Raw genomic sequence first — 23470 nt, 5'->3', positions numbered from 1 at the left:
ACACCGCGCAGCCGAGACACGGCTGAGGGGTGAAATTCAGGGTCAGCGACAGAGGATTTTGTTCAACGTGGTTTATTCCGGCCACTTTTCACCTACTGGTAGTAGTGCGTTGCCAGTTCTTGCTCAGAACAGCGTCAGCGTTCGCCATGTTCCTCAATACTCGTAGCTACTTCATTTCTTCCTGTTGCTGGAGGGGGCAGGGCAGTGTGCCAAACCCAGGCTGCAAAGAAAAATAAAAGATAAGGGCACATGTCTTGTTCATTGGACCCTGAATGCTAGACCAGCAACGGATGGGTTTGTCTGTGCATATTATATGCGCTGGATGCCCACGCCCCCAAGGCGCTGGATGATGAGCCCGGGATGTACTCTTCGAGTTTACTTGTCAACATCTCGTTACTTGCTGCCCAAGTACATTTCTCAGCACCTCTTTACCTTGCTGCCCAACTATCCCCCTCGCCATACCTCGGCGAGATTATCGATACTGTCATGCAATAGCTAGGACACCGTTCGCAACGCCGCTCGCGCCCGCCAACGGAGACGCCCGCGCCTTTACCACCCAGATATCTATCCAGCCCGGTCTGGACGGTAGGGGCGGGGATGTCTGGCCGATAAATGAAACAGGGGGCAAAAGCATTCGACGCAGAGATCAAAGGCCGCCGTACACTCCCCCCCCTCCCCAGGCTGCTCTCGGCAACACAAGCGGGTAGGGCCTGCGAAATGTAGAAGGGCGTGGCGTTTCTGTGATGAAAGCTTGCTATTGATATACTCCGTCGCTTGATGGCGTGGTGGGTGGCCTGCGAGGTCCTGTAGACACGACTCAGCCGACTAGAGAAGGTAATGTGTGGTTATTCAAAATTCTACCAAAACGTTTCTTGCTTTATGAATCGTGAGAAACAAACGATGTTTAGATAGATGTATCAAAGTTCATCATAAAAAAGCAGTATCCCCCCCCCCCTTTTTTTTTGTTCTCTTTATAGTGAATGAAGGCTATGATGATAGCTGCTACCAATTGGGCACGGGAATCATTCAAGAGATGAAAAAAAGGCAAAGGGGAGAGGAAAGACGGCAAGACCTACTCGTCAGGAACAAATCAATCGGACCGAGCGTCACGAGTTGTCGTCTAGGTAGTACTGGCTCAAGAAACAGTCCTTCTCGATGCCGCCAAACAAAAGGAGAGTATCTTGTCTAGCCCGCCCTCGAGCTGCAGAAGATTATATAAACATCGGCTTACAAGGATCGAGATGGTAAAGGCAGAAAAGGAAAAGAAAAGAAAAGAAAAGAAAAAATTCGGCTACGCTTCCAAGAGAAGAGAGAAAAAAAGCAGATAAACATCACAGTATGGAGCCAAAAAGGTTTTAAAATCTCAAAAATGTACAATGAAAAGAAAAATATTTTGGGCGGGTTAAGCCCACTCGTAAATACATTGGAACCTCCCTCATCCTCTTGCTACTCGTCTCCATTCCCCTTACTCATACTTGATCACGAAGCGGTTACCGACCGACGTGTCCCAGTCATTGTCGTTGCTGGGGTCGCCAAAGACGCGCAGGGCGCGGATGACGAGGCGGTACTTGCCCGGGGGCGCGTAGTTGCCGTCGGCGAGCTGGCCGTCCCAGGGGTCGGTGACGGGCCCGCGGCTGCTGAAGAGCTGAGGGAAATCAAAGGGCTGGCCGATGGTCTTGTAGCCCTTGTACTCGTAGGTGCCCTTGGGCGGGCACGTCGTCATGGGCTGCAGGTGGCCCGTGATGTTCTTGGAGCCGAGCGACATGTTGATGACGAACTGCGGCAGGCGCGTCTGCCCCGAGACCTTGCCCGGCGCCGGCAGCGTAAAGGTCTGGTTGACGGGCAGCGGCTTGAGATCCTTGTCGTCGCTCCACGAGATCCAGTTGGCGTCGCTGGCGTCCACCACGACGTGCTCCTTGAGCGAGCCCGACACGCCCTGGTACGGCATCGACAGCGACGTGCCGTCCGTGCCGTTGATGGTCACGTAGCCCGACCAGATGGGCAGGCGCTTGGCGTCGACGCCCTCGGGAGGCGACGCCGTCACGTCCACCGACGCCGAGCCGCCCGCCGCAATCGTCAGCTTGTCCTGGCTGAAGCTCAGCTTGGCGTACGAGTCGACGGCGTCGTTGGGGAACGCCTTGACGTGCGTGCCCGACGTCCCCAGCGCGTACATGGTGTACGCCGACACCTGGCTGATGTCGTAGCTGACCGACTCCTTGCCCGTGTTGCTGACCTTGAACGTCAGCTTCTTGACAAAGTTGGCCGTGTCGTTAAAGGCCAGGTTGGACGGCTCCAGCAGCGTCGTCGCAAACGCCGCGTCGTAAACCTGCACCAGCCCGGCGCCCTGCTGGGGCACCGGCGCCAGCTTGCCGAGGAACTTTGTGTTGTCGTTGAACAGCTGCGGGTTGGCGTTGGCCGACAGCAGGTTGGTGATGGTGGCGGGAGACTGCTTCTTGCCGCGCACCTCGAGGAGTAGCGCCACGGAGCCGGCCACAAAGGGCGTCGCCATGGACGTTCCCGACAGGACAGCCCACGAGCCCTTGGCGACGGGGTAGGTAGACAGGATGTTGCCACCGGGCGCGCCGACGTCGGGCTTGACAAAAAGCTCCCAAGAGGGTCCCCAGGTGGTGAAGCTGCTGAGACCGCCGCCGGTAGCCTTGTTCTGCTTGTAGGAGAGTACCTTGGCCGTCTTGGCCGAGCTGTTCATGGACACGGTCACCTTCTTGCCATCCTTGAGCTGGCCGATGATGGTGGCGCCGTCATCTTGCGAGATGAGGCTGACACCCTTGGCCAGGGGGGTGCCGTCGACATTCATGGTCAGGGCGTCGGGCTGGTTGTTGTAGATGAGGACGTACTTGGCGCCCTTGGCCGTGGCAAAGTTGATCTTGTCGGCAAAGGAGCATGTGCCGCGGTGGATGAGCACAATCTTGTTGCTCAGGTCGGGTGTGTCGGCCGGGTACGCCTTGCAGCCGTCGTCGGCCTTGGTGGTGTCGTAGCTACCGGCCCACACGTCGAGGGTAACGCCGTCCCAGCTGTCCTTGGCTGAGCCGGTGGTGAGCAGCTGCTTCTTGTCGCCGCCGTCGACGCTGTAGTAGTTGACGTTGGCAAGGGAGGGCGTGTCGGTGTTGTCAAAGGAGGCAATGGCCACGGCGCCCTTGCCGGACGACCCGCTGCTGGGGAACAAGAGACCGTCGGTACCCTCGTTGCCGGCGGCAATGGTGCAGTGAACACCGCGGGCGACGATGCGCGAGATGCTCAGGGCCCAGGGCTCGTCCACCCAGCCCGAGGGCCCGCCGATGGAGGCGGTGATGATGTCGGAGCCGGCCTGGTATGCCTTGTTAAAGGCCGAGATGAGCACGTCGGTGCCAACGCCGCCCGAGCAGCCAAAGACCTTGTAGGCGCCGAGGGTGACGTCGGGCGCGACGCCGGTAAAGTTGTACTCGTTGGGCTGGGCGGCAATGATACCGGCGACGTGGCTGCCGTGGCCGCCGCAGTCCATGGGATCATTGTCGGGCACAGGCCGGCTGTTTCCGTTGCTGCCGTAGGCGTCACCGACGAGATCATAGCCATAGGCGACGAGGCAGCCCTCGCCAAAGCATCGGCCGAGAGCCGGGTGTTTGTAGTCAATCTGAGACGTTAGCAATCCGTACCACCGAGACGGTCAAGGACCCGTGACTTACACCAGTGTCGACGACGGCAATCTTGATGCCTCGGCCCTTGTAGCCCTTGCTACGCAGCTTTTCAATCTGCCCCATGCGCTGCGCGCTTGTAATGGGCTCGGCGGTGTCGCGGGAGTCGAGGCTGCTCTCGGCGCCCTTGTTGCCCAGCGCCTGCAGGCCTTCGCTGCCCACCCACTCGACGGAAGGGTTGGGACGGGGCACGTACTTGACGGGCCAGATGTTCTTGACGGCGGGCAGGTCCGCGAGCTTCTTGGCCTTTTCCTCGGCCGAGTTGACATCGTTGAGCTGGATGGAGACGCCCTGGAACAGCTCATAGTTGAGGTCGACGCGGACGGTGGCGTCCTGCTGGACGGCATCGAGGGTTGCCTTGTTGTTCTACACGGTCCGGTCAGTATTGGTCCAGTCATTCAATTCTCCTTTCAGCGGTCACGTACGTGTCCGTCCTCGAACTCAATGATGTAGGCACCGGGGATGGCGGGCTGCGCCTTGCTGGCGTCGGCCTCCTGGCCGACCACGGCAGTGGCGGCAGTGGCCAGGAGCGTCAGGATCGAGGAGGTCCTGACCATGGTTGCGGCAGCAGCTGCAACTAAGTCTATGAAACAAGAAGAAAAGAGAGGCAGAAACTTGTTGCCAAGTCGATCTGGGAAAGAACGAGAGTACGACGACCTTGGGTGGTGAGATCAACCGGGCGGCGCACGGTCAACTATATAGTCGCCATTGTTCCGTCTCTACGGTTTATCGTGTTGTAGCCAAGCCCACTCCAGCTTGCCATCGTCTGCTCCAACACTAGACGAGAGGTCCGGGGGACGGGATGCAAGGTGTTGCCCATGTCCTAGATATCCACTGGGGCGGCGCCATGCAGGCGCAGAGACATCCCGTCTGGGCAGGTCGACAGATTGCGTTTTTTTGGGGGCAGCACAAGCTGCACACGGGTTCATGGTACAAGACTTGCCGGTGTGTTTTGGGAGGGGGTGTTGTTTTTTTGCTTCTGCAGCTCGACTGTCAAGACCCCTTCCAAGTGTTGGGGCGTGGGCTACTTGCTGTATGACTGACCACTTTGCATATACCCCAACTAAGTTACTGAATAGTAGTCGATGTGAAATTAGTGCGCACGCTATCTGGCTTCTGACCTACCTCATTGGGCAAGCTCAAGTCGCTAGTTGCATTGGCAGAACCCCATCCGGCTCGTGCAAAGGCCCTCGAGGACGGGCGGGTGGGTGCCCGGCGCCCGCGAGGCTACGAGCTACCAGCTTGAAAGGGTCAGTCAGCCATTGCCAGCGCCGCTGATGCTGAGGTTGATGGACAAATTAGTGATTGCATTAGGGCTGCGGGGTACTTGGACGCTGGCCGGTAAGTTGGAAGTAGGAACTGGCGGAGCTTCGCTTGTCTTGCATGCTTTGTCTGACCAGACTGTGTCTCGCCGTTGGCAGCCGGAGACGGACAGCAAGGGACAGCGACGACGGGTCAATGGCAATTTGCACAAGCGATAACGGCATAAAACTGCATCACATAATGGCCCGTAATCTATAGTCGGGAATGCCTGTGGGGTGCCATTACTGATACAGCTTTCGGCCGGGGCCCCAGAACGACAGTGCGGCGCTCCCCGCCGGCCTACAATGCGCATTGTCAGCATGTCATCTCGCCATTGGCGTCTTGCACTGGTAGGCTTGATCCGGGCTGCCTGCGTCCTGGATCTCGCGTCTCTGTGCAAGGTAGTTATTGTCTCGCCTCAGCCGCAAGGTTATATTCTGTAGAATGTCTGGAAAAGAAGAACGCCTCCCGACAGCACTACACCACCAGCGGACCCTAGCGTTGCACAACTCTTCTCCAACTCGATCCATAGAGCTCCGTGTTCCTGGCCCATGTGGGTGCGCCCTGTGCGGGGACACTGGCCCTGTGGTAGTTGGTTGATTAGTTCTGTCCAAGTAGAGACGCGGAACAGAGAAGAGCATTGTGCGGAGCCCAGGCGACCGAAAAGTTGAGTGACCTCGAGCCCCCGTGAGGCCATTGCAACTCGATCCCACGCGCAGTCGAGCAGGTCAAGCATCTTGGCACAAGCAGCCGCAGAGACCTACTGATATGCGTGCGCTGGACGACGTGAGACATTGTTGCGGTCTGCGACCAAGCCATACTGATATTTGTCGCTGACCCACCCCCGGTCGCCACGGGACTTGCGCATCTGCCTCTGCAGGGAGCTGAACCTTTCGGCTCAGCCATCAGAAGCCTGCAGACACTCATACACTGTATTCCCAAAACGGCCCCTGCCCGAGAGAAAAGCAACGAGGAACCGGGAGAAGAGCAAGAAGCGCGCACACCACTGTCCATGCGCTAATGTCTTGGCTGGCCAAAGTATCAGTAAGTGGTGCCGGACGGGAGGCACTTCTGTCGCGCCACATCCGCAAAAGGGCTGGGCCTTGCATCGATTGTGGAGGGTGGACGTGAGATGATACTCGGTGCTTGTGACACCGCCTTGAGGAGAAAAAAAAATACTTGCTGTTGTACAACCCCCAAGCAATTCGTTGCCAAGTGAATGTAAGCGAAACCGTACTCGCTCTGTCGCGTGTTCGGAGCAGCTTGCTCAATTGACTCGTGACCTGGTCATTGAGTCCATAAATCGCAATTTCCCGCCGCGCCGTATCCTTATCTGGCTCCTTTCGCCCCCCTCCCCGCACAGTAATTCTCCTGCACACTGCAGGTATCCTGGGGAACGATCACAAAGGTGTTACGTACAGGCATTCCGCCACCTTTTTTGGCGAGAGCGAGCTTTCGGCCTTTTGGCCTTCCGGGCCAGTCTTGTGGGTGAGGGGCTTGCATCTGCGCTCCGCCACAGTTGAGGGGACGGGCGGCCGAGGCAAAGGTTCCCAGTCGGGTTCTTGGCAAACTCTCCGTGGAAAAGAATGTCGCGCGCGCGGGGATTCATTCACAAGATGCCTTGTCGGTGTCCCCGTTTGCGATCGCATACTAAGTAGATTTGTATCGTGTTTCACCTGCATGGAACACCAGGCCAAGTCTCGCGATCATCGCTGTCACCGGGCGAAAAAGTAAAAACTCCACCGTTCGGCATGTTCCAGCGTCGCAGCCAAGGAGGGCTGCCGTACGCTTGGGGTGTTCGCGCGCGAGAAATATAAGCGTAAAAAGAGGCAGCGATGATCCCCCTCGCGGGCGCGGGCGCGCCATGTTGCGATGATTTCTGGTTGCCGGTACTCGTTCCACAGCAGCGTCTGAAAGCAGCTTCCCGTTTGGAACTGGGGCCGGTTCGGTGTGGGCTTTGCTGGTGGCGCCCCTGACGAGAGGCGGGCGGGCCAGGCGTGCCTGTATCTCTCGTCTCCGCCGTCGCGCGCGTTGGCTCTATAGTCTGGTGCCTGATATTGTGACTTTGGTCAGGGCGGTCCGGATGCCATGGGCCGTGATGGGAACCAGCTCAATCGAGAAGGTGAGCTGCTCAGCTGGATATGCGAGGCGCAAGGTGACCAATTCGCGTTGGAAATGGTTATGCAGCAGGGCGACAAAGGTTCTCTCGACGGGGCCTGGACGGGGCCTGGACGAGTGGAACCAGGAAGGTGAGCTGTCGTGATTGTGCTGCGTCTTTGCAAACGCCGGATTAGGTGGTCTGTTTATGATTGTGTTGCGTCTTTGCGAATCTGCCAGGGGAAATGTGCATCCTCTTTGCCCAATGTTTGGATTCCATTCGAGGTGGACTGTTGATGATTGTGCGCGTCTTTGCGAATCTCTCAGCTTGTCGTAGTTTTCTTAGGACTGTCATGTCTTGTCGGGCATCAGCAACGCAAACCTCCACCTCTACTGCTCGCCGAAATGTTTTCTTGACCTTGATGGCGACTCTTTGTGTTGGGCCGGCGGGGGGGCGTTGTGGTCGGTCATCCCGATGCAACGCCCGTATATCCTTGACTTATATTCACCAACGCGTACGAGTGTCTATAGATCGTTTGTTAGCTGCTTGACCGTCTGCGGCCAACATGCAACCAAGGCAAAAAAAGAAAAGAAAAAAAAAGCCCTCCCAACGAACCGTAGCTTTCAAACGAGGGCACGTTTCCCCGGTTGGAGAGGGTAGTAGAGTATAGAAACCAAACCAAAGAAAAGAGGACAAGATATGGGTGAACCGGAAAGTTCAAGGAGAAACTGAGAGGATATTCACATGCGCGTTACTCGACGGCCAACGGAGTGAACTCGCTGCCCAGCTTCCTGTCATTTGATGCAAGTTGGAACCAACTCGCTTATGTAATGCTTCTTGACAAGATTGCAATGCAACCTCGGAAGTTGGGTCAGTCTGTTACAATGCGGCGTGTACGTCTACCTTCTTTTTTTTCTTGATTCTGCCATTTCCTCTTTCAATATGCTTTGTGTGTGTATATATGTGTGTATGTGTATGTGTGTGTATATGTGTTTCGATAGCCATCTTTTCTCATGCTCATTTTCAAGCCTCTTCACCGACGTTGCCTCTGCAAAATCAGGGCCTGGCTATATATATATTCAACCTTTTTGCAGATATCCTCACTACTAAACCAAACCACCACTCTAGCGCTATTCACTTGATCAGAAAAATTGACACAAAAACAATTTCACCAATAGATTGATAGATCAAGACTCTCTCCGTCCTACAATTTATATATATATATACGGAGTATATATAACGGAGTAAATAAATATATATATTTGTTTCCCCCCCTTTTCCTTCTTCCCTTTCTGCAGCCAATTCCCGTCATCACATTGCTAAGCCGGCGCCCCCACCAACCTTGTCTCTCTCTCCCGTCCTCGGCCAGCGCCGGCAAATCCGCGGGCGCGGAGACGGCGTCGGCGGTGCCAGAATTCCTGAATAATCAAATCAAAAAAAAAATCACCAATTCCCCATCTTCTTTTCCATCCACTCATCCATCCATCCATCAATTGCTATACCCCCCATCTCCTCAATTTCGCCAAGAAGCCGTCAATTTTTTATATCTCTGTCTCTCTCTTCCGCGCGCGCACGTTGCAGTTCTCCTCCTCCTCACCATCGTCACCCTCTGGCAAATCGACGCAAGAGTTAAGTTGGCCGACACGCAAACCACAACAAACAAACGATGGGGAGCCGCCTGAACATGATGCAACCGTCACTCCTCTGCGCCGCGTGCCGTCGCGCCGCCGCCCTGTCCGCACCGCGCGTCCTCCTCACTACCACCACCGCTGCGGCCCCGCGCCGTCTCTCCTCCACCACCGCCAGACAACAAGCCCTTCTTCGTCCCACGAGCACATACTACTCGCGCCAACCATCATCACGCCTACGCCGCCTATACTCGTCCTCCTCCTCCTCCCCTGCCGCTCAGGAAGAAGAGACCCCCAGCATGAGCGACGCCGAGGCCGCCATCGCGCGGCTCCTCGTCGACAAGCTCGCGCCGTCGGCCGTGCTCGTGCAGGACGTCTCGGGCGGCTGCGGCAGCATGTACGCCATTGAGATCTCGGCCGAGGCGTTCCGCGGCCAGACCATCCTCAAGCAGCAGCGCATGGTCAACGCCGCCCTCGGGGACGTGGTCAAGACCTGGCACGGCGTCCAGATCCGCACCAGCGTGCCCGACGATGCGTGAAGATGTAAAACAAAAGGGAGAAGCGTTTCGCTTCCTTTTATTAACAACTCCCCCCCACCCAAAGGGGTCCCCATGGTCGATGAAGCATTGCTGGCTGGCTGGGGGGCAACGATGACAGAAGATGCAAGCACAACGCTTGCGTGTGTACGAGAGACATGTGTCGCGAAATCGGGAAACGCAGTAGACATGACGGGATATATACCACTTATTGTAATAAATTAGACGAATCTTGTATAATACTATTGCCCACGATCAAAGTCGGCGGGTATTCCTCTCCATGTGCGCAACAGCCAGCCATGGATTACGGTCGGCGTTTCTCCTCTCATCCCACCCGTGTCGTGGCAGTTGGTCTCGGCAACCGTGTCAATTATGAAATTCAATCGTCATCCTACCAGACCAAAAGAGCCAGGCCGTCCTACAAACACTCGGCCAAGCTACGTCACATACTTGACTGCATCAAAAGAATAGTTTCGAGTTCTAGCATTAAACATGAATACATAACTATGACAAACAAAAACATCAACCAAACGTACAGTCCGCCGTCAAACAATCATTATATATATACTTTGTTTTTGTTGCTTTCCTGTTTTTTTTTTTTTGTGTGTTTCTTGCTTCCAGGAGCCTTACTCCTTTAGGAACTTGAGGATGGCATCACGCTCCTCCAGAGGCATGATGCGGAGCACCTCCCGAATTCCTCGGAAGCCAGCCTCCTTGTTGCGACGCACTACCTCGGCCAGCTCGCCCGACAGCTTCTCCGCCTTGAGCGTCTCGACCTTTTCACCAATGGTCCGGCGCTCCTTCTCGTACCACTCCGCCACAGCCTGGTCGTCCTTGTCCCACTTCTCGATGCCCGACCAGCTCTTGAGGAGCTCCAGGTTGCGGTCTCGTGTCGCATTAGCCTTGGCCACCGACTCCTTCTGGTTCGCAGTCAGCGTCGTGCTGGACATGTGACGCAGCATGTACTCTTCGCTGAGGCGGCGGCGCACGCGCCAGTAGAAGAAGCGGCGCGCGTTGGACCACTCCAGCACCTCACGGATCGTGCCCTTGGCCTTCATGCGGCCGGCGCGATCGTGGAGATCGGCAAACTGGATGGCAATCTGCGAGTACACAGGGAGCAGCTGGCGCTCGCGTGCGGCCATCTTGGTCTTGACCTCCTCAGCCTCTTCCTTGGAGGTGTTGGGGTCAGCCAGGTTCTTCTTCAGCTGGGCGTACGTCTCGTCCATGCGTGCCATGGTCTCGAGCTGCTTCTCCTTGCGGAACTTGATACCAATGATGCCCTCGGGCTCGAGGACACCACCGCGCGCCTCTTCGTCGGCGTACATCTCCATCACGGTGGGGTTAATAGTGGGATCAACGACGACCCAAGAACCACCGCGGAGCTCACCGTGGGGAGGAATGTACACAAAGATGGGCTGCTCATACTTGACAAGGGCGTCAACAATAAACGAACCGTACTTGAGGACTTCGTTGTACATGTCGCGTTGACCACCAGAGAAACCGCGCCAGTTGGCGAGGATCATCAGTGGCAGCTGCTCACCGTTGTTAAAGTCGTTGATGGCCTGAGCAGTCTTGAACGCAGAGTTGGGGTACCAGACACCACCGGCTTCGTTGCTGACCTGCTCGATAGAGTCGGGGTTGGCAGGGTCGGCGGGGGTAGTGTTCTCGACACTGCGCGTCTCGACGGCAATGACACCCATGGGGATGCCGCCAAGACGGGCACGACCGACGACGACAGTGCGGGCCCAGCCTCCCAGAGTCTCGACAAAGGAGTCCTTGTCAAAGAGACCGCTCTGGAAGCCAGTCTCGTCCTGCTTACCAGCAATCATCCAGCGGACATCATACGGCTGCTTCTGGGGAGGGCAGTAGGTGACGTCGCGGTCCCAGGTGTCGGTGCTGGGGCTGACGGGGATGGGAGCGTTGCGCTTCTCGGGGACGTACGACATCCACTCAACAATGCGCGAGACACCCTCAAAGTCGTCGGCAGCAGTCATGTGAGAGACACCGTTGCGGTACATGATCTGAGTGCCACCAAGCTGCAGGTTGGACGTGTACACCTCGCGACCGAGCAGGTTGTTCAGGGCAGGGGCACCAGTCAGGATGATGGGCTGGCCCTCGACCTGGACAGCACGCTGACCGAGACGGACGAGGTAGGCACCAATACCGACTGAGCGGCAGGTGACGAGGGTGACGGTAAAGATGTCGTTGTAAGCACGGCTGGTCGCGCCGGCAATCAAACCAGAGCCGCGAAGACACTCGACACCAAGGCCATCCTCCTGACCGACAATGGTCACGATGCGGTGGCGCTTCTCACCAGCCTCGGAGATTTCCTCGGTAATGACATCGTTCTTGAAGCGGTCCTTGCCGGCCTGGTCGAGGTACAGGTAGCGGAATCCCTTGTCCTGCTTGGTGATGTCGTTCCAGGCTACCTTGAAGTGAGGCATCAGCTCGTTGGCAAGACCAAGACGAGCACCAGAGTTGGCCGACAGGTAAATACGGGGAATGCCGAGCTTGCGGGCCAGTTCGGTGCACTTGTGGAAGAAGTTATCTTCTTTGGGACCAAAGGAACCAATCATGTAGGTGATGTCGTTGGCGACAACGACGAAGCGACGGCCAGTGGGGTACTCGGGAGTGCGCGCCTTGATGAGCCAGCCAACCATGCCGCACTTGTTGGTGCCGGGTTCACGGTTCACCTCGTCTAGGTTGTCCTTGTCGTCAAGAACCAGCTCGGTGAAGGAGATGCAGTCTCCTGTCTTGGGCTGATGCGCGGCAAGGCCAGGCTGGCTCTTAATAGCCTTGACCCAGCTGTTCTGGATGGCCTGGCGGAAGAGCTCGGGGAAGTCGTACACGTACTGGGTGCCCATGAGATGAGCCTTGTAACGCTTGGGCTGGTCCCAGTTCTTGGTGGCGTAGGGGGTGTTGACGGGCAGGAGATGCATGGGACCCTTCTCCTTGGTGCCGCCGATGCTGTGGAAGACCCATTCACCCTTCTCCGACTTGCGCTCGGCGTACAGGTCGACGTCGACAACGTAGCCAGAGGTGTTGGTGATGCCGATACGCAGAGGGTAGGGCAGACCGGTCTTGGGATCGGTGCAAATGATGCGAATCTCGACGTTGGAGACACGGAGTCTCCAGCCACGAGCGCCGAAGCGATCCAGGAAGCCCTGAAGGCTGTGCTCAACGTCGGAGGGAGCAAGCTGGAAGACGGGGCTAAAGTTCATAAAGATGTGGTTCATGTCCGTGTTGTTGCTGCCAATGATTTCCAGAGCGTCGAAAATGTCATTGACAACGCGGTCCGCCTCGGAGATGAGGTACTCAGCCGTAGGAATCTCGTCACGGAGACGACCAGGACGGATGACAGCACGAGTAAAGTAGCGCTTGTCCGAATCAGCAGCCTTGCCGACACCCTCGTACACGTGGATGTTCTTGTTCTCGGTGAAGACGGGCTTGATGTTGAACTTGGACAGGCGGGCAAGCTCAAGCTGGAAGGCAAGAGCAGGTTCGCTGTGACGGATGCTGTCGTCTTCCTCGTAGAGGGGTCCACGGAAGGTGTAGTAGCCGGGGTATGAGCCGTCGCTGTGGCCGCAGATGAAGGTCAGGCGGCGCACACCGCGGGCGAGAAGCTCGTCCTTGAACTGGGCGACGATGGGGCGGATGCGAGCAAGGGTCTCCTCGTCGTCCTTGCTTTCGGCATCGCGGACAGCAATGTTGACGACAGCGCTCAAGTCGTCGGTAGTGCCGCGAGGTGTGCTGGGCTGAGCGGGCTTGCGCTTGCCACTAAGGTCAGCAATGAGACCAGAGGGCGTGGTCTGGCGATTCTGCTTCTGCTGGAAGGCAATAGTCTCGAGAGCCTTTTGCAAAAGATCATCGGCCTCGTCAATGTACTTGCAGGGCACAATAACACCGATACGGCTAGGCTCATCAGTGATCTTGGCATCAAGGTACGACATATCACTAATAGAGTGGATGCGCTTGGAGCCACTCATCTCGTTACCGAGAGGCGTGCCGGGGGCAGAAGGGGCGGCAGACTGGGCGGGCAGGCCAAACTCGGCCTCGCCGAGCTTGCGAAGCTTAAAGTCCCAGGAGATGAACTGGGGGCTGTCACTTTCATCAGAGTGGTAGTTGACCTTGTTGAGGATGTAGGCACGGTACGCGCGGCGAATGTAAACCTCGAGCGACGCGACCGACACCCAGGGATCCTCGTTGCCAAAGAAGAGGGTCAGCACGTCAAAGACGGTGTACTTGGAGTCCACGACTTCCTTGATGATGTCGAGGCTAGGCTCGCGGTGATCCCAGCCGCTCTCGCCATAGCGAGACTCTACGACGGAGGAGCGGAGAATGTGCTCCATCTGAGAGGTACGCTCCTCGAGAGAAGGCAGAGCACACTGGATCATAATCTCACGAGCCTTGAGGGAGACCTTGGAAGTAGTGCGCGAGGAAAGCTCAGTAAGCTTGCGAAGAGTATCGCGCAGGTACTTGCCCACGTTACCGACGTTGGGCTTGTTGGGGCGGTACTCTTCGAGGATGGCGAGGATGAGCGATGACTTGGCGCTGACTCGGCTGTGAGAGAGGGCAGTGTGGACAACCTTGTTGATGTTTTCCTTGTTCTGTTCACGGAGCTGGAGAATGACATTTTCCTCCTGGCCGCTGCCGCGGAAGAGGCTTTCAATGTCGCAGAAGGACTCGAGCAGGCCGCGGATGAGATTGAGCTCGCGGACCTTTTGCCCGTCGGCATAAATGTCCAGAATATGCGTCAGGGGGGCCAAGGTGCTGCGGAGCAGATCAGCGTCAGCGGCGGCCACGTTGTCCTCGATGAATTTGGAAAAGGCCTTTTGCAGAGGGCGAGCAGGGAACTCAGTCTGGCGGGCCTTGGCGCGCTCAACAATCTGGCCAAACTGGGCATCGAGTTTCTGGGGCATCCTGGAATGAAGAGCAGAGAACTGGGCATTCCACTCGCTGTAGGGCAGCTCAGGGTTGCGGAGGACCTCGATGAGTTCCTTGAGCGTGGCCTGCATGACGACAGAGTTGTCGTAACCCAGCAGAATGTTGTTGATGATGTTGTGGAGGAGCTGGAAGCGCTGAGCGGGCTTGGCACCGAGAACGACAGGCTCGCCATAGTTGGGCAGCTTGTCAACAAAGCTTTGGGCCTGCTTGACACGACTGGGATCATCGAGGGCCAGTATACCGAGAATGTCACCAGCCTCGAGCGTGGCGCCGGGCTGCTTCATGAGCTGGACGATGCCGTCCTCCTGAGCGACGAGGGGCATGTACATCTTCATGACCTCGACTTCGGCGTAGGTGGCGCCGGCCTTGAGGTGGGCACCGTTCTCGACGGTGTACTTGACGAGCTTACCAGGACTGGGTGTGCGCAGCTGAGTAGGGTCGTTTTCTTGCTCAAGCAGACAAGTCTTGCTGTCGACGGACATGCGAGTGGCACCAACCTCTTCCTTCCAGTAGACGTTGTGGGAGTGACCGTCGAGCAGGATCAGCAGACCACCGTCGGATAGGGCACGGACACCGACGGAACACTTGGAGCCGTTGATGAACAAGTTGTAGCTGTCGGCGCTGGAGCGGGTAGCGGTGAACTTGTAGCGGAAGCCCTCGTAGATGAAGTCAATGTTGAAGACGGTGCGTAGAATGTCCTTGGAGGGAACCTGGCCCTTTTCGAGACCGGCGCGGTACTCGGCCATGCAAGCCTCGGAGGCAATGTGAGCCTTGGTGGTGGCACCGCAGATGACGGCGAGCATGGTGTCGGGGCGCTCGGCGGTCAGGCGCTTGGAGATGAGCTCGTCGAGCCAACCGGTGGAGATTGTGTTGTCCTCAAAGTCCTCGGTCTCGAGCAACTTGATGAGATACTCGACGGTGGTTCTGAAGTCACCGCGAATGCTCAGCTCCTTGAGGGCGACAACCATGTGCTTTCTCGAGGCGGCACGATTCTCGCCGTACGCGAAAATGTGACCAAACTGCGAGTCGGAGAAGGAGTGGATGCCACCCTGAGTGCCGACGGAGAAGTAGCCCCAGACGTTGGAGGAGGAGCGGAAGTTGAGATCGTGGAGCACACCGTTGGAAGGCTTGAAGCCCTCACCAGGATCTTCCGAGGTGATGCGGCAGGCGGTGGTGTGGCCGCGGGGCTTGGGGCGACGCTGGATCTCGCCAGCACCCTCGTTCTCAAAGTTGAAATCGATCTCAGTGGCTGTCTTGGTGTCGACGCCGTAGAGCAGGCGAATGTCGCGGATCCTGTGGAGGGGCAGACCCATGGCAATCTGGAGCTGGGCAGCAGGGAGATTGACACCAGTGACCATTTCGGTGGTGGGATGTTCGACCTGGAGACGGGGGTTGAGCTCGAGGAAGTAGAACTTGTCGTCGGCGTGGGAATAGAGGTACTCGACGGTACCGGCGGAGACGTAGCCGACAAGCTTTCCGAGCCGGACGGCGGCGTCCTCCATGGCCTTGAATGTGTTGGGGTTGGCAATGGTGACGGGGGCCTCTTCGATAATCTTTTGATGGCGACGCTGGACGGAGCAGTCACGACCAAAGAGGGAGATGTTGTTGCCGTATTGATCGGCAAGGAGCTGAACCTCCAAATGTCTGGCATTGCCGGCGAGCTTCATGATGAAGATGGGGGATCCAGGAATCTCGCTGGCGGCGGCCTTGTAGAGCGACTCGAACTCTTCCTCGTTGGTGACTTTGCGGATACCCTTGCCGCCACCACCCTCTGAGGCCTTGACCATGATGGGGAAGCCAATCTCCTTTGCCTTTTCCAGGCCTTCCTGCCAGGAGGTGACGCAGCCCTTGGCGTAGACGTCGTCGGAGACGGTGACGATGCCCTTGTTGTCGACCTCGACCTGGTCGACACCTGTTCCGGACCAGGGAATACAGGGAACGTCGGCGTGCTGGGCGACGATTGTGGAGGAAATCTTGTCACCAAGGGAGCGCATGGCGGAGCCGGGGGGTCCGATGAAGACGATTTTCTTGGGGGAGGCAGCGAGGGATTCGGGAAGCTTTGGGTTTTCGGAAGCATGACCCCTGGGAGACGTTAGCGGGCGTTTTTGGCGCATATATTTTGGGGTGGATGTGTGTGTGTGTGTGTGTGTGTGTATGTGTACATGTGTATATGTATGCGTGTGCGTCTATGTGTGTGGATTATACAACGTACCATCCGGCCCAGACGGCGTGGACATTCATGCGCTCGGCAATGTCGACAATGAGCTCGACATTGGCATAGTTGTGGTTATTCGTGCCGCCGGGGACTTCGACGTAGTGGTCGGCCATGCGAATGTAGTCGGCGTTGGCTTGTAGATCCTCGGGGGTGGCCATGACGGTGAAGTGGATGGCGCGCTCGTCGCCAAACATTTCGTAGGCCCATTTGCGGACGGAACGAATCTCCTTGACGGCGGCGATGCCGTTGTTGGCGATGAGAACGTTTGTGATGACGGTGTGGCCGTCATGCTGGGCGACAAAGTCCTTGACCTTGCTGGCGGGAGCCTCTGCCAGGCTGTTGCCACCAATAAAGTGAGGAGCGATGCTGTGCTTCTCCGCGTACGAGGCGTGGCCGTTGGCGCCGTTTGTAGGTTCGGGAGCCATGGCGAAGATGTGTGTGTGTGTGAATGTGCGTGTGGAGGGATGGCGAGTTTTCTTCAGACAGAGGGTGACAAGGGAGGAGGCGCAGTTCTCCGATGGTGGTTGGAATGCGGCAAGAGGACGGGAACCAAGAAAGCTTGCTCAGGGCTTCATGGAACAATGGTCACAAGCGGCTTTGGCGAGGTGAGGAAAAGGAGGAGGAATGAGGTTGGGCGCCGTTGGATGTGTCGAAGTTGCGCCGAGAGAAACAAGCAAGCTCGGCAGCTTCTTGCGAGGTACTGACGGAGTCGAGAGGCGAGGTGGAAAGCTAGGCTGGCAGAATGAATGAATCAATATACAGTCGAGGGGTGAGATGCAAGAGACCAATGCAGATGCTCCAAAGGAAGTTTGAAAAATAATTAGGAATAAAAGAGCATAAACAAAGGAGGAGAGGGGCGTCAAGAAGCTTCTGCGGCCGTTTGGAGAGGAGGATAGATGGATGTGAAGAGGAAGAAGAGGAAGAGGGTAGGTTGATTTTTGTTGGAGGAAGAAGGGGAGAGAAGAAGAAGAAGGCTCTAATCGTCGCGGCGCTTTTTTTTTTTTGGAGGCGCCGCGGCCACTTGTTGTCGAGAGCAGGCAGACTGGGGGGTGGGGGAGGGGGTGTATGGAGGAGGAGGAGGAGAGGAGGAGCTATGTCAAGCTGCAAAATGAGGATGGGGTGAATGGTTGAATGGACTTGGTCAGAGGGCTGGGGAACAGGATAAAAATGTCGGAAAAAATGTAGCACAAAAAAACCGCTTGGGCACGGAATTTGCAATTGCAGAGAAATGTTGGCTGTAGCACTTGTTGCAGCAATTCTTGTAGCAATTCTTGTAGCAATTCTTGTAGCAATTCTTGTAGCGACTGCTAGCACTGGCGCGGGGTGTGGCTGTAGAAGAATGGCAATGACGGAGCTGACTGACGCCAAAGCTGGAGAGAGCTGCAGAGCACTTGCAGGTACTTGGAGCCAGCTGCAAATACAACAAACTGGCTCTGGATGCTCTGTAATCCGTATCCGTAGGTGGTCTGTATACGTACCGTAGTTCCCCCCAATGGCAGCTTTCCGTCCGTATCAATTCGCTGAACAGGCACCTGGCTGTTATCGGCTCTCGAGACAGACTGGCGCTAGCAGTACTGGTAAGTAACAGCTGGTGCTCAACTGGATGGGCGGCGAGTATGGGCAAAATTGATCTGTTGGGGTTTCTCCAGTCAGTCGCCTCCTTGGACAAGGCCCAGGTACCTTAATAGTTGGGAACAATTTTTGGGGGGGAAGTGGGGTTTCTTTTTTCTTTCTTTTTTTCCCTTTTTTTTCTTGGCCCTTTTCGTCGCATCTCCATGATCGCGTTTCTCTCTCGTTTGTCCATGTTCTCTGTTTTCACGTCTTCTTTCCCCTTGTTGTTCGGCATTGTCCTCGTCTTGTCGCCATCACCAAGCTATTGCTCTTCGTCGTCTCTGTCGCCATCCCCTCCCCGCGCGACCACGCCGCATTGGGAGGTTCGCTCCGCACAAGTAAGCTTTCTCTTACTCGTAAGCAAACCAAAGCCCGCGGCCGTAAACGCACGGCCGGCTTCTCAGCTCCCAAAGCCTCGCCAGCGCCAGGGGGGGGGACAAGACGCGAAATGCCGGACCGGACCCCTCATTGACTGCTTGACCTCGACAACGAATTCCCCTAACCCACGACATGACTGCATGGGACCGTAATGGGCTCGCCATGGACACTGAGATGCCGTAATACCTCGCGGGTCATACATTGGTTTTTTTTTTTTTTTTCAGCTCTGGGCCCAGCCAGCTTGCCCACACCAGTAACGTAGCAGTTTGGTCAACCGTCCCCTCCTTCGTGGGTAAAAGAAAAGGGTAGGCAGCCTTGCTTATCCACGTTTCGGGTCGAGGACGACCCGGGACAAACAAGAGAGACAAAAACAAGACGGCAGAGCATCATGGATTGATCCCAACGGGTCGCACTCGTCTGGCCGGGTTGCAGCGGCATTCTGTCGGGCGGATCCAGAAAAAAAAAAGCCCGTCCCCTTTCTAGCGCCGATAGCGACGACGCCCGTTTTGGTCTCCTCGTTGGACGAGGTGACAGGGTTGCGACAGGGTTCGGTTCCTTAACGACGAGGATGCGCTGCCGTCTGTTTGTCCCGAGTTGTCCCTGATGAACGCGGCTGTATGCGAGCAAGAGAGAGAGAGAGAGAGAGAAGATGTGGACAAGAAGAAGAAAGAAAGAATAATCGACCGAGGGCTTCCACCATTCACAGTAGGAGCATCACACTCACCAAGTCTCGTCGTCGTAGTACTATTAGTGCTTTCTTGTGGTCGTCGCCGTCGTCGTCGTCGTCGCGGTGGGGCGGTCGGATCTCGAATTGATCGTTTTCGAGGGGAGAGGAGAAGGGTTCGCAAAGAAACATGTAACTGTGCAGAAAAAGGCTAGACAACGAGCGATGCACAAAGATATCTATTGAGACGAAAGAGGGCAAAAAAAAGGTAATCAGATGCCAAAGAGTAAGAAAGGAAGAAGAAGAAGAAGAGTCGGCGAGAAACAGGAGCGCGGCGTTTTGCTCATTTATCTCTACTCGTAAGCTTTGCAGTGTACGTCGGGATCCAACTATGCACACGCCCCTTTTACTTTTCTCTCTCTCTCTCTTTGTCTCCCTATTCCTCTGCCTCTTACGATTTTCCCGCAACGACTATCCAGCATGGTATTGAGCGCCCAGGTGCACCAGGGGGGGTTCTGCAAGACACACACACTCACATGGCGCGCCGCCGAGCCGGCTGAGGCACCACCTCTAGCACCAGGCCTGCGCGTAAGCCGGCGTCGGAAAGCCCAAACGAGAGAGAGAGAGAGAAGGGAAGAGAAGCTGTAGAAGCTCATGGAGTCTGCGGCAGCCTTGTCGAACGGCGACATTTTGACCAGGTGCAGCTAGTGGGGGTGGGGGTGTGCTTGAATATACTGAACACTTACTCAGTATAGAGGCACTTTTTTACCAGCCAAGCGACTGTCTACCAAGCGACTGTCTACCAAGCGACTGTCTACCAAGCGACTTTGTACCGAGTACTTGCCCAGAGACCTTGTATCAAGCCCATCTCTGCCATGGGCAGTATCCAGTAACGGGAGTTGGCAGCCTTGCTTGCACAGTCACCAACTCAAGGAAATACCACCAGGTAGGGTGCGTCTATCCAAGCCAAGCCAGGCGGCCAATCCAAGCCAATCCGAGGTCGAGGGCCGCCCCTCTCTGACTGGGCACGGAAGTACGGAGTTGTTGGTGCTGATGGCTGATGTGTGATGGATGGATAGATGGATGGATGGATGGATGGAAGGATGCGTCAATGGCGTCGCCAATCCTGTAAAAAGACGACCCTTTCCATCTCCGGGTACTTGACTGGCTGGCCCTGGCTGGCCTACTACTGGGTACCTTGGTTATACTAGTCTTTTTGGGGGCATTCTTTTGCTGAAATCCCAACATGGCCATGGTCGGATGGAGAGATTTGGCAGGGGTTTTTTTTTTTTTTTGCCTTTTATTTGGCTATATCAAACCCAATGGGGTAAAAAATTCCAGACGTGGAAATTCTGATTCACCACAATTAAAAGATTGGACTACATGGGAAAATCAAGAGCGGAAGATGTAAGCATTCAAAGATGGAATACTGATGATAAAGGAAAGCAAAAAGGAGTCAAACTAGGATAAAATAGAAATAAAATTGAATCCAAATTGAATTCAAATTGAATCAACATTAAATCAGAATAGAATGGAAATGGTATTTAAATAGAATCAAAATAGAATTATAAAAATAAAGTAAAAGATGGAAAAGACGAGAGATTTTGAAACTATTTTTTAAGAAAGAAAAAGAAAACGAAACGAAACGAACAGAAAGAAAGAAAGAAGGAAAAGACCAACCAGCCAGCTATCGGCCTCCAACTTGCGGCTCACCTCACCTCACCTATACTGGCCCTTGTGTCGGGGGGTGCAAAAGTAGCCAGCCATTCCTTGATCATTCCGCTCCTTTTTTCCCCCTATCCGTTTCCCAAGTATCCGTACGGAGTAAGTAAGTATCAGTAGTCATCATCTCTCACCCACAATCCACCCTGAAAGACCCCTCCCTCCATTCATTTCCCTTGGCTCTTGTCCTTGTCCTTGTCCTCGTCCTTGTCCTTTTTTTTTTTTCCCAATTGTTGAGTGGCCGCAATCCCCGCCTGGAGCAGAGCCCCACCCACCCCTTCCTCCCCCACCCCCCGGCTCTCCGATTCCTGGGCGCCCTTGTTTTTCATTATTTTTCCCCCAACACGGCCGGATCAAGTCTTCTTTTTATGCTGGTAGTCCCAAAGAAAAAAAACGTAGACAAGAAAGAGAGAGAGAGAGAGAGAGAGAGAGAGAGAGAGATTGTCTACCAATGACAATCAAGTCATTTGTTTCTCCTTGGGATAAATGACCCCCCCCCCCCCCCCCCCCCCAACCCTCCCCTTTGCCTTCTTCCCCTTATCATGTCTGCAACATCAATAAACCACTCCCAAAATCAACACCTTTATTCCCTACCGTCTAGGTGCTGACAGGGGAAAGAAAGAGTGACAGAAACCGGAAACTCCCCCTCCCATCTATTTGCTGACTCTTACGGAGTACTAGCTCAGCACTCAGCTACTCATCAACGTTGCCCGAAAAAAAAAAAGGCCAACCAAGATGGATACATAAACCTGCCAACTAAAGAACTAGTTGGTTTTAACCACACGCCCGTCCCCCCTTCTGAATGGCGAAATGTAACCCCATACTCTCGGTATTTCACAGAGTATTCAAGCCCAAAAAAAGTGACAGAAAAGAATCCAACACGTTCCAGTTTAGTCCATTTTGTGCCTGGATTGTTTACTGCTACTGCTGCTGCTGCTGCTGCTGCGGCTGCGGCTGCATGTCATTTGTGGCGCAAATGGTTCTTCTACTCAACTTGCCCCTCTGTATCCGTATCAGTAACCCATATTCCCCCGTCTTACATGGGCTTTTTGGCAAACCCTGGTTGCCTCCGTCGCCCCCAGAAAATCATCCCCCCGTGTGTGTGTGTGTGTGTGTGTCTATCTCTCTGTTGACTCGGAAAATCAATACAGATGTGGCTGTTGAAATTGATGGAAAAGTAGTGGAAGATGGGCAAGAAAAGAGACAAGAGGAAAAAGAGGAAACAGACTGTATCCTTGTGGAAACCCAGGAGCATCGTATTACAAAATTTAGCTCCGTCTTTTTGCCTCTTTCTCTCTTCATATTATATCAAGGTGCACTGCAAGGACAACGAGTCCCTGCCTGCTACCTACCCGGTACCGTGTGAACTTGTGCAGGCAGGACTATGTGTGCTTTTTTCCCCCCTCTTATTTCATTATTCTTCTTCTTCTTCTTCCGTCACTCGCCTATCCTTCCCTTACCTAGCGGCCCGTGATCCGGCCCCCGTTACCCTCTTGGGCAACCACGGGCGCCGGCCCCCCTTGAGGACCGGCTCTCCGCCCGCCGTCAGTCCGCCCGCCCAACCCGCCGCCTTACCCGGCTGACAGCCTCATCTTGCTATCCCCCCCCCCAACACACCCCAACACACTCCCAGAGAGACACATACAAAACCCCAGTCTAGCAAATCTGACAAAGCATTGCCCTCCGTGGCCCCTGTTTTTTCTTCTTTCTTTCTTTGTTTCTTTCTATCCAATCAAACTTGTCCTCAACTACATACTGAGTAGGTGCTCTCACCTGGTCTACGTAGCAAGTAAGTAGACCAACCATCTGGACAGTTTGCGCCACACTCTTCAATTACGCTATTTGTATCCGTATGCAAGTATCTCGCCCCAGTCATGCTCTACGATCCATTCTCTCCATTCTCCCCGTACCTACTAGCTTTCCTTGCTTGCCCCCCCCCCCCCCCCCCCCCCCCCCCGCCCCCCGCCCCCCGGGCAATCTCACCTCTTCGCTAGCTCTCACCTCACCTCACCTCGCTAGGCCTCATGTTTTCCCTTTTCTGCTTCCAACAGAAGTGCTCTCTCTCTCTCTAGGACCTTTTCCGTCTTCTTTACGCCCCATTGAATGTTGGATTCGCCTGAAAAAAAAAGGTACACGCCTGCTACCAACATTGCCCTAGATCGGCGTAGCTCTGCTAATCACAACTAAACCCAACACACCCATCTCACGACATCACAATTCACGCTTGGTCACGGGATACCACATGGCTCACGAACTGATCCAACGTACACATGCCTTTAAGGGTGATGATCCATATCGTCGTTATTAAAAAGCTACAAACCCCACAGTCTTCCTAATGTATGCCCCCCGATGCCTTTCAAACACCCCTCCGTCCAAATTCCATCTGGTCTTGTCTCTTCCTCCTTCTCTTCCTCCTCCCTCCCTCCACTCCTCCACAGAAATAGGGGTATTGGCCATCGCTGCCTGGTTCAATATATATAAAAAAAAGAGTTTCCATAATTCGTTATAAAAAACAAAAAAACACAATCCCCATCTGTCCTTCTTTACTGGACATATATAAACATTGTGGGGAGACATGCCGTCTTAGAAAATAAAAACAAGCCCAGAAATGCAAATGCTCGCTTTCATTATACAGCCAGGTGATATACCCATCATCATGTGTCGCTCGTTAACCTCATTCTTC

The 23470-nt window shown here is 55.1% G+C and overlaps 3 protein-coding genes across 3 annotated transcripts; 1 reads left to right on the top strand and 2 right to left on the bottom strand.

The window, feature by feature from the left end:
• Positions 1–1465: 1465 nt before the first annotated feature.
• Positions 1466–4246, bottom strand: V2A60_007194 (peptidase S8/S53 domain-containing protein; the record flags this gene model as incomplete). Its single annotated transcript, XM_083258480.1, has 3 exons — positions 1466–3628; positions 3681–4055; positions 4115–4246. 3 exons carry the CDS (start codon positions 4244–4246, stop codon positions 1466–1468), a joined length of 2670 nt encoding a protein of 889 aa, XP_083114606.1.
• A 4509-nt stretch (positions 4247–8755) lies between these two features.
• V2A60_007193 (bola protein) lies at positions 8756–9256 on the top strand (the record flags this gene model as incomplete). Its single annotated transcript, XM_083258479.1, has 1 exon — positions 8756–9256. One exon carries the CDS (start codon positions 8756–8758, stop codon positions 9254–9256), a length of 501 nt encoding a protein of 166 aa, XP_083114605.1.
• Positions 9257–9879: 623 nt separating this feature from the next.
• On the bottom strand, positions 9880–16837 carry V2A60_007192 (acetyl-CoA carboxylase ACC1; the record flags this gene model as incomplete). The annotated part of the gene is made up of 2 exons (XM_083258478.1): positions 9880–16279; positions 16410–16837. 2 exons carry the CDS (start codon positions 16835–16837, stop codon positions 9880–9882), a joined length of 6828 nt encoding a protein of 2275 aa, XP_083114604.1.
• Between the last annotated feature and the right edge of the window lie 6633 nt (positions 16838–23470).

The sequence above is a fragment of the Cordyceps javanica genome, chromosome 4 (assembly GCF_051103115.1).
Source record: "Cordyceps javanica chromosome 4, complete sequence".
Classification (NCBI taxonomy): domain Eukaryota; kingdom Fungi; phylum Ascomycota; class Sordariomycetes; order Hypocreales; family Cordycipitaceae; genus Cordyceps; species Cordyceps javanica.
Note: the sequence above shows the minus strand (reverse complement) of the source record. Positions and strands in the feature narration are given on the sequence as shown.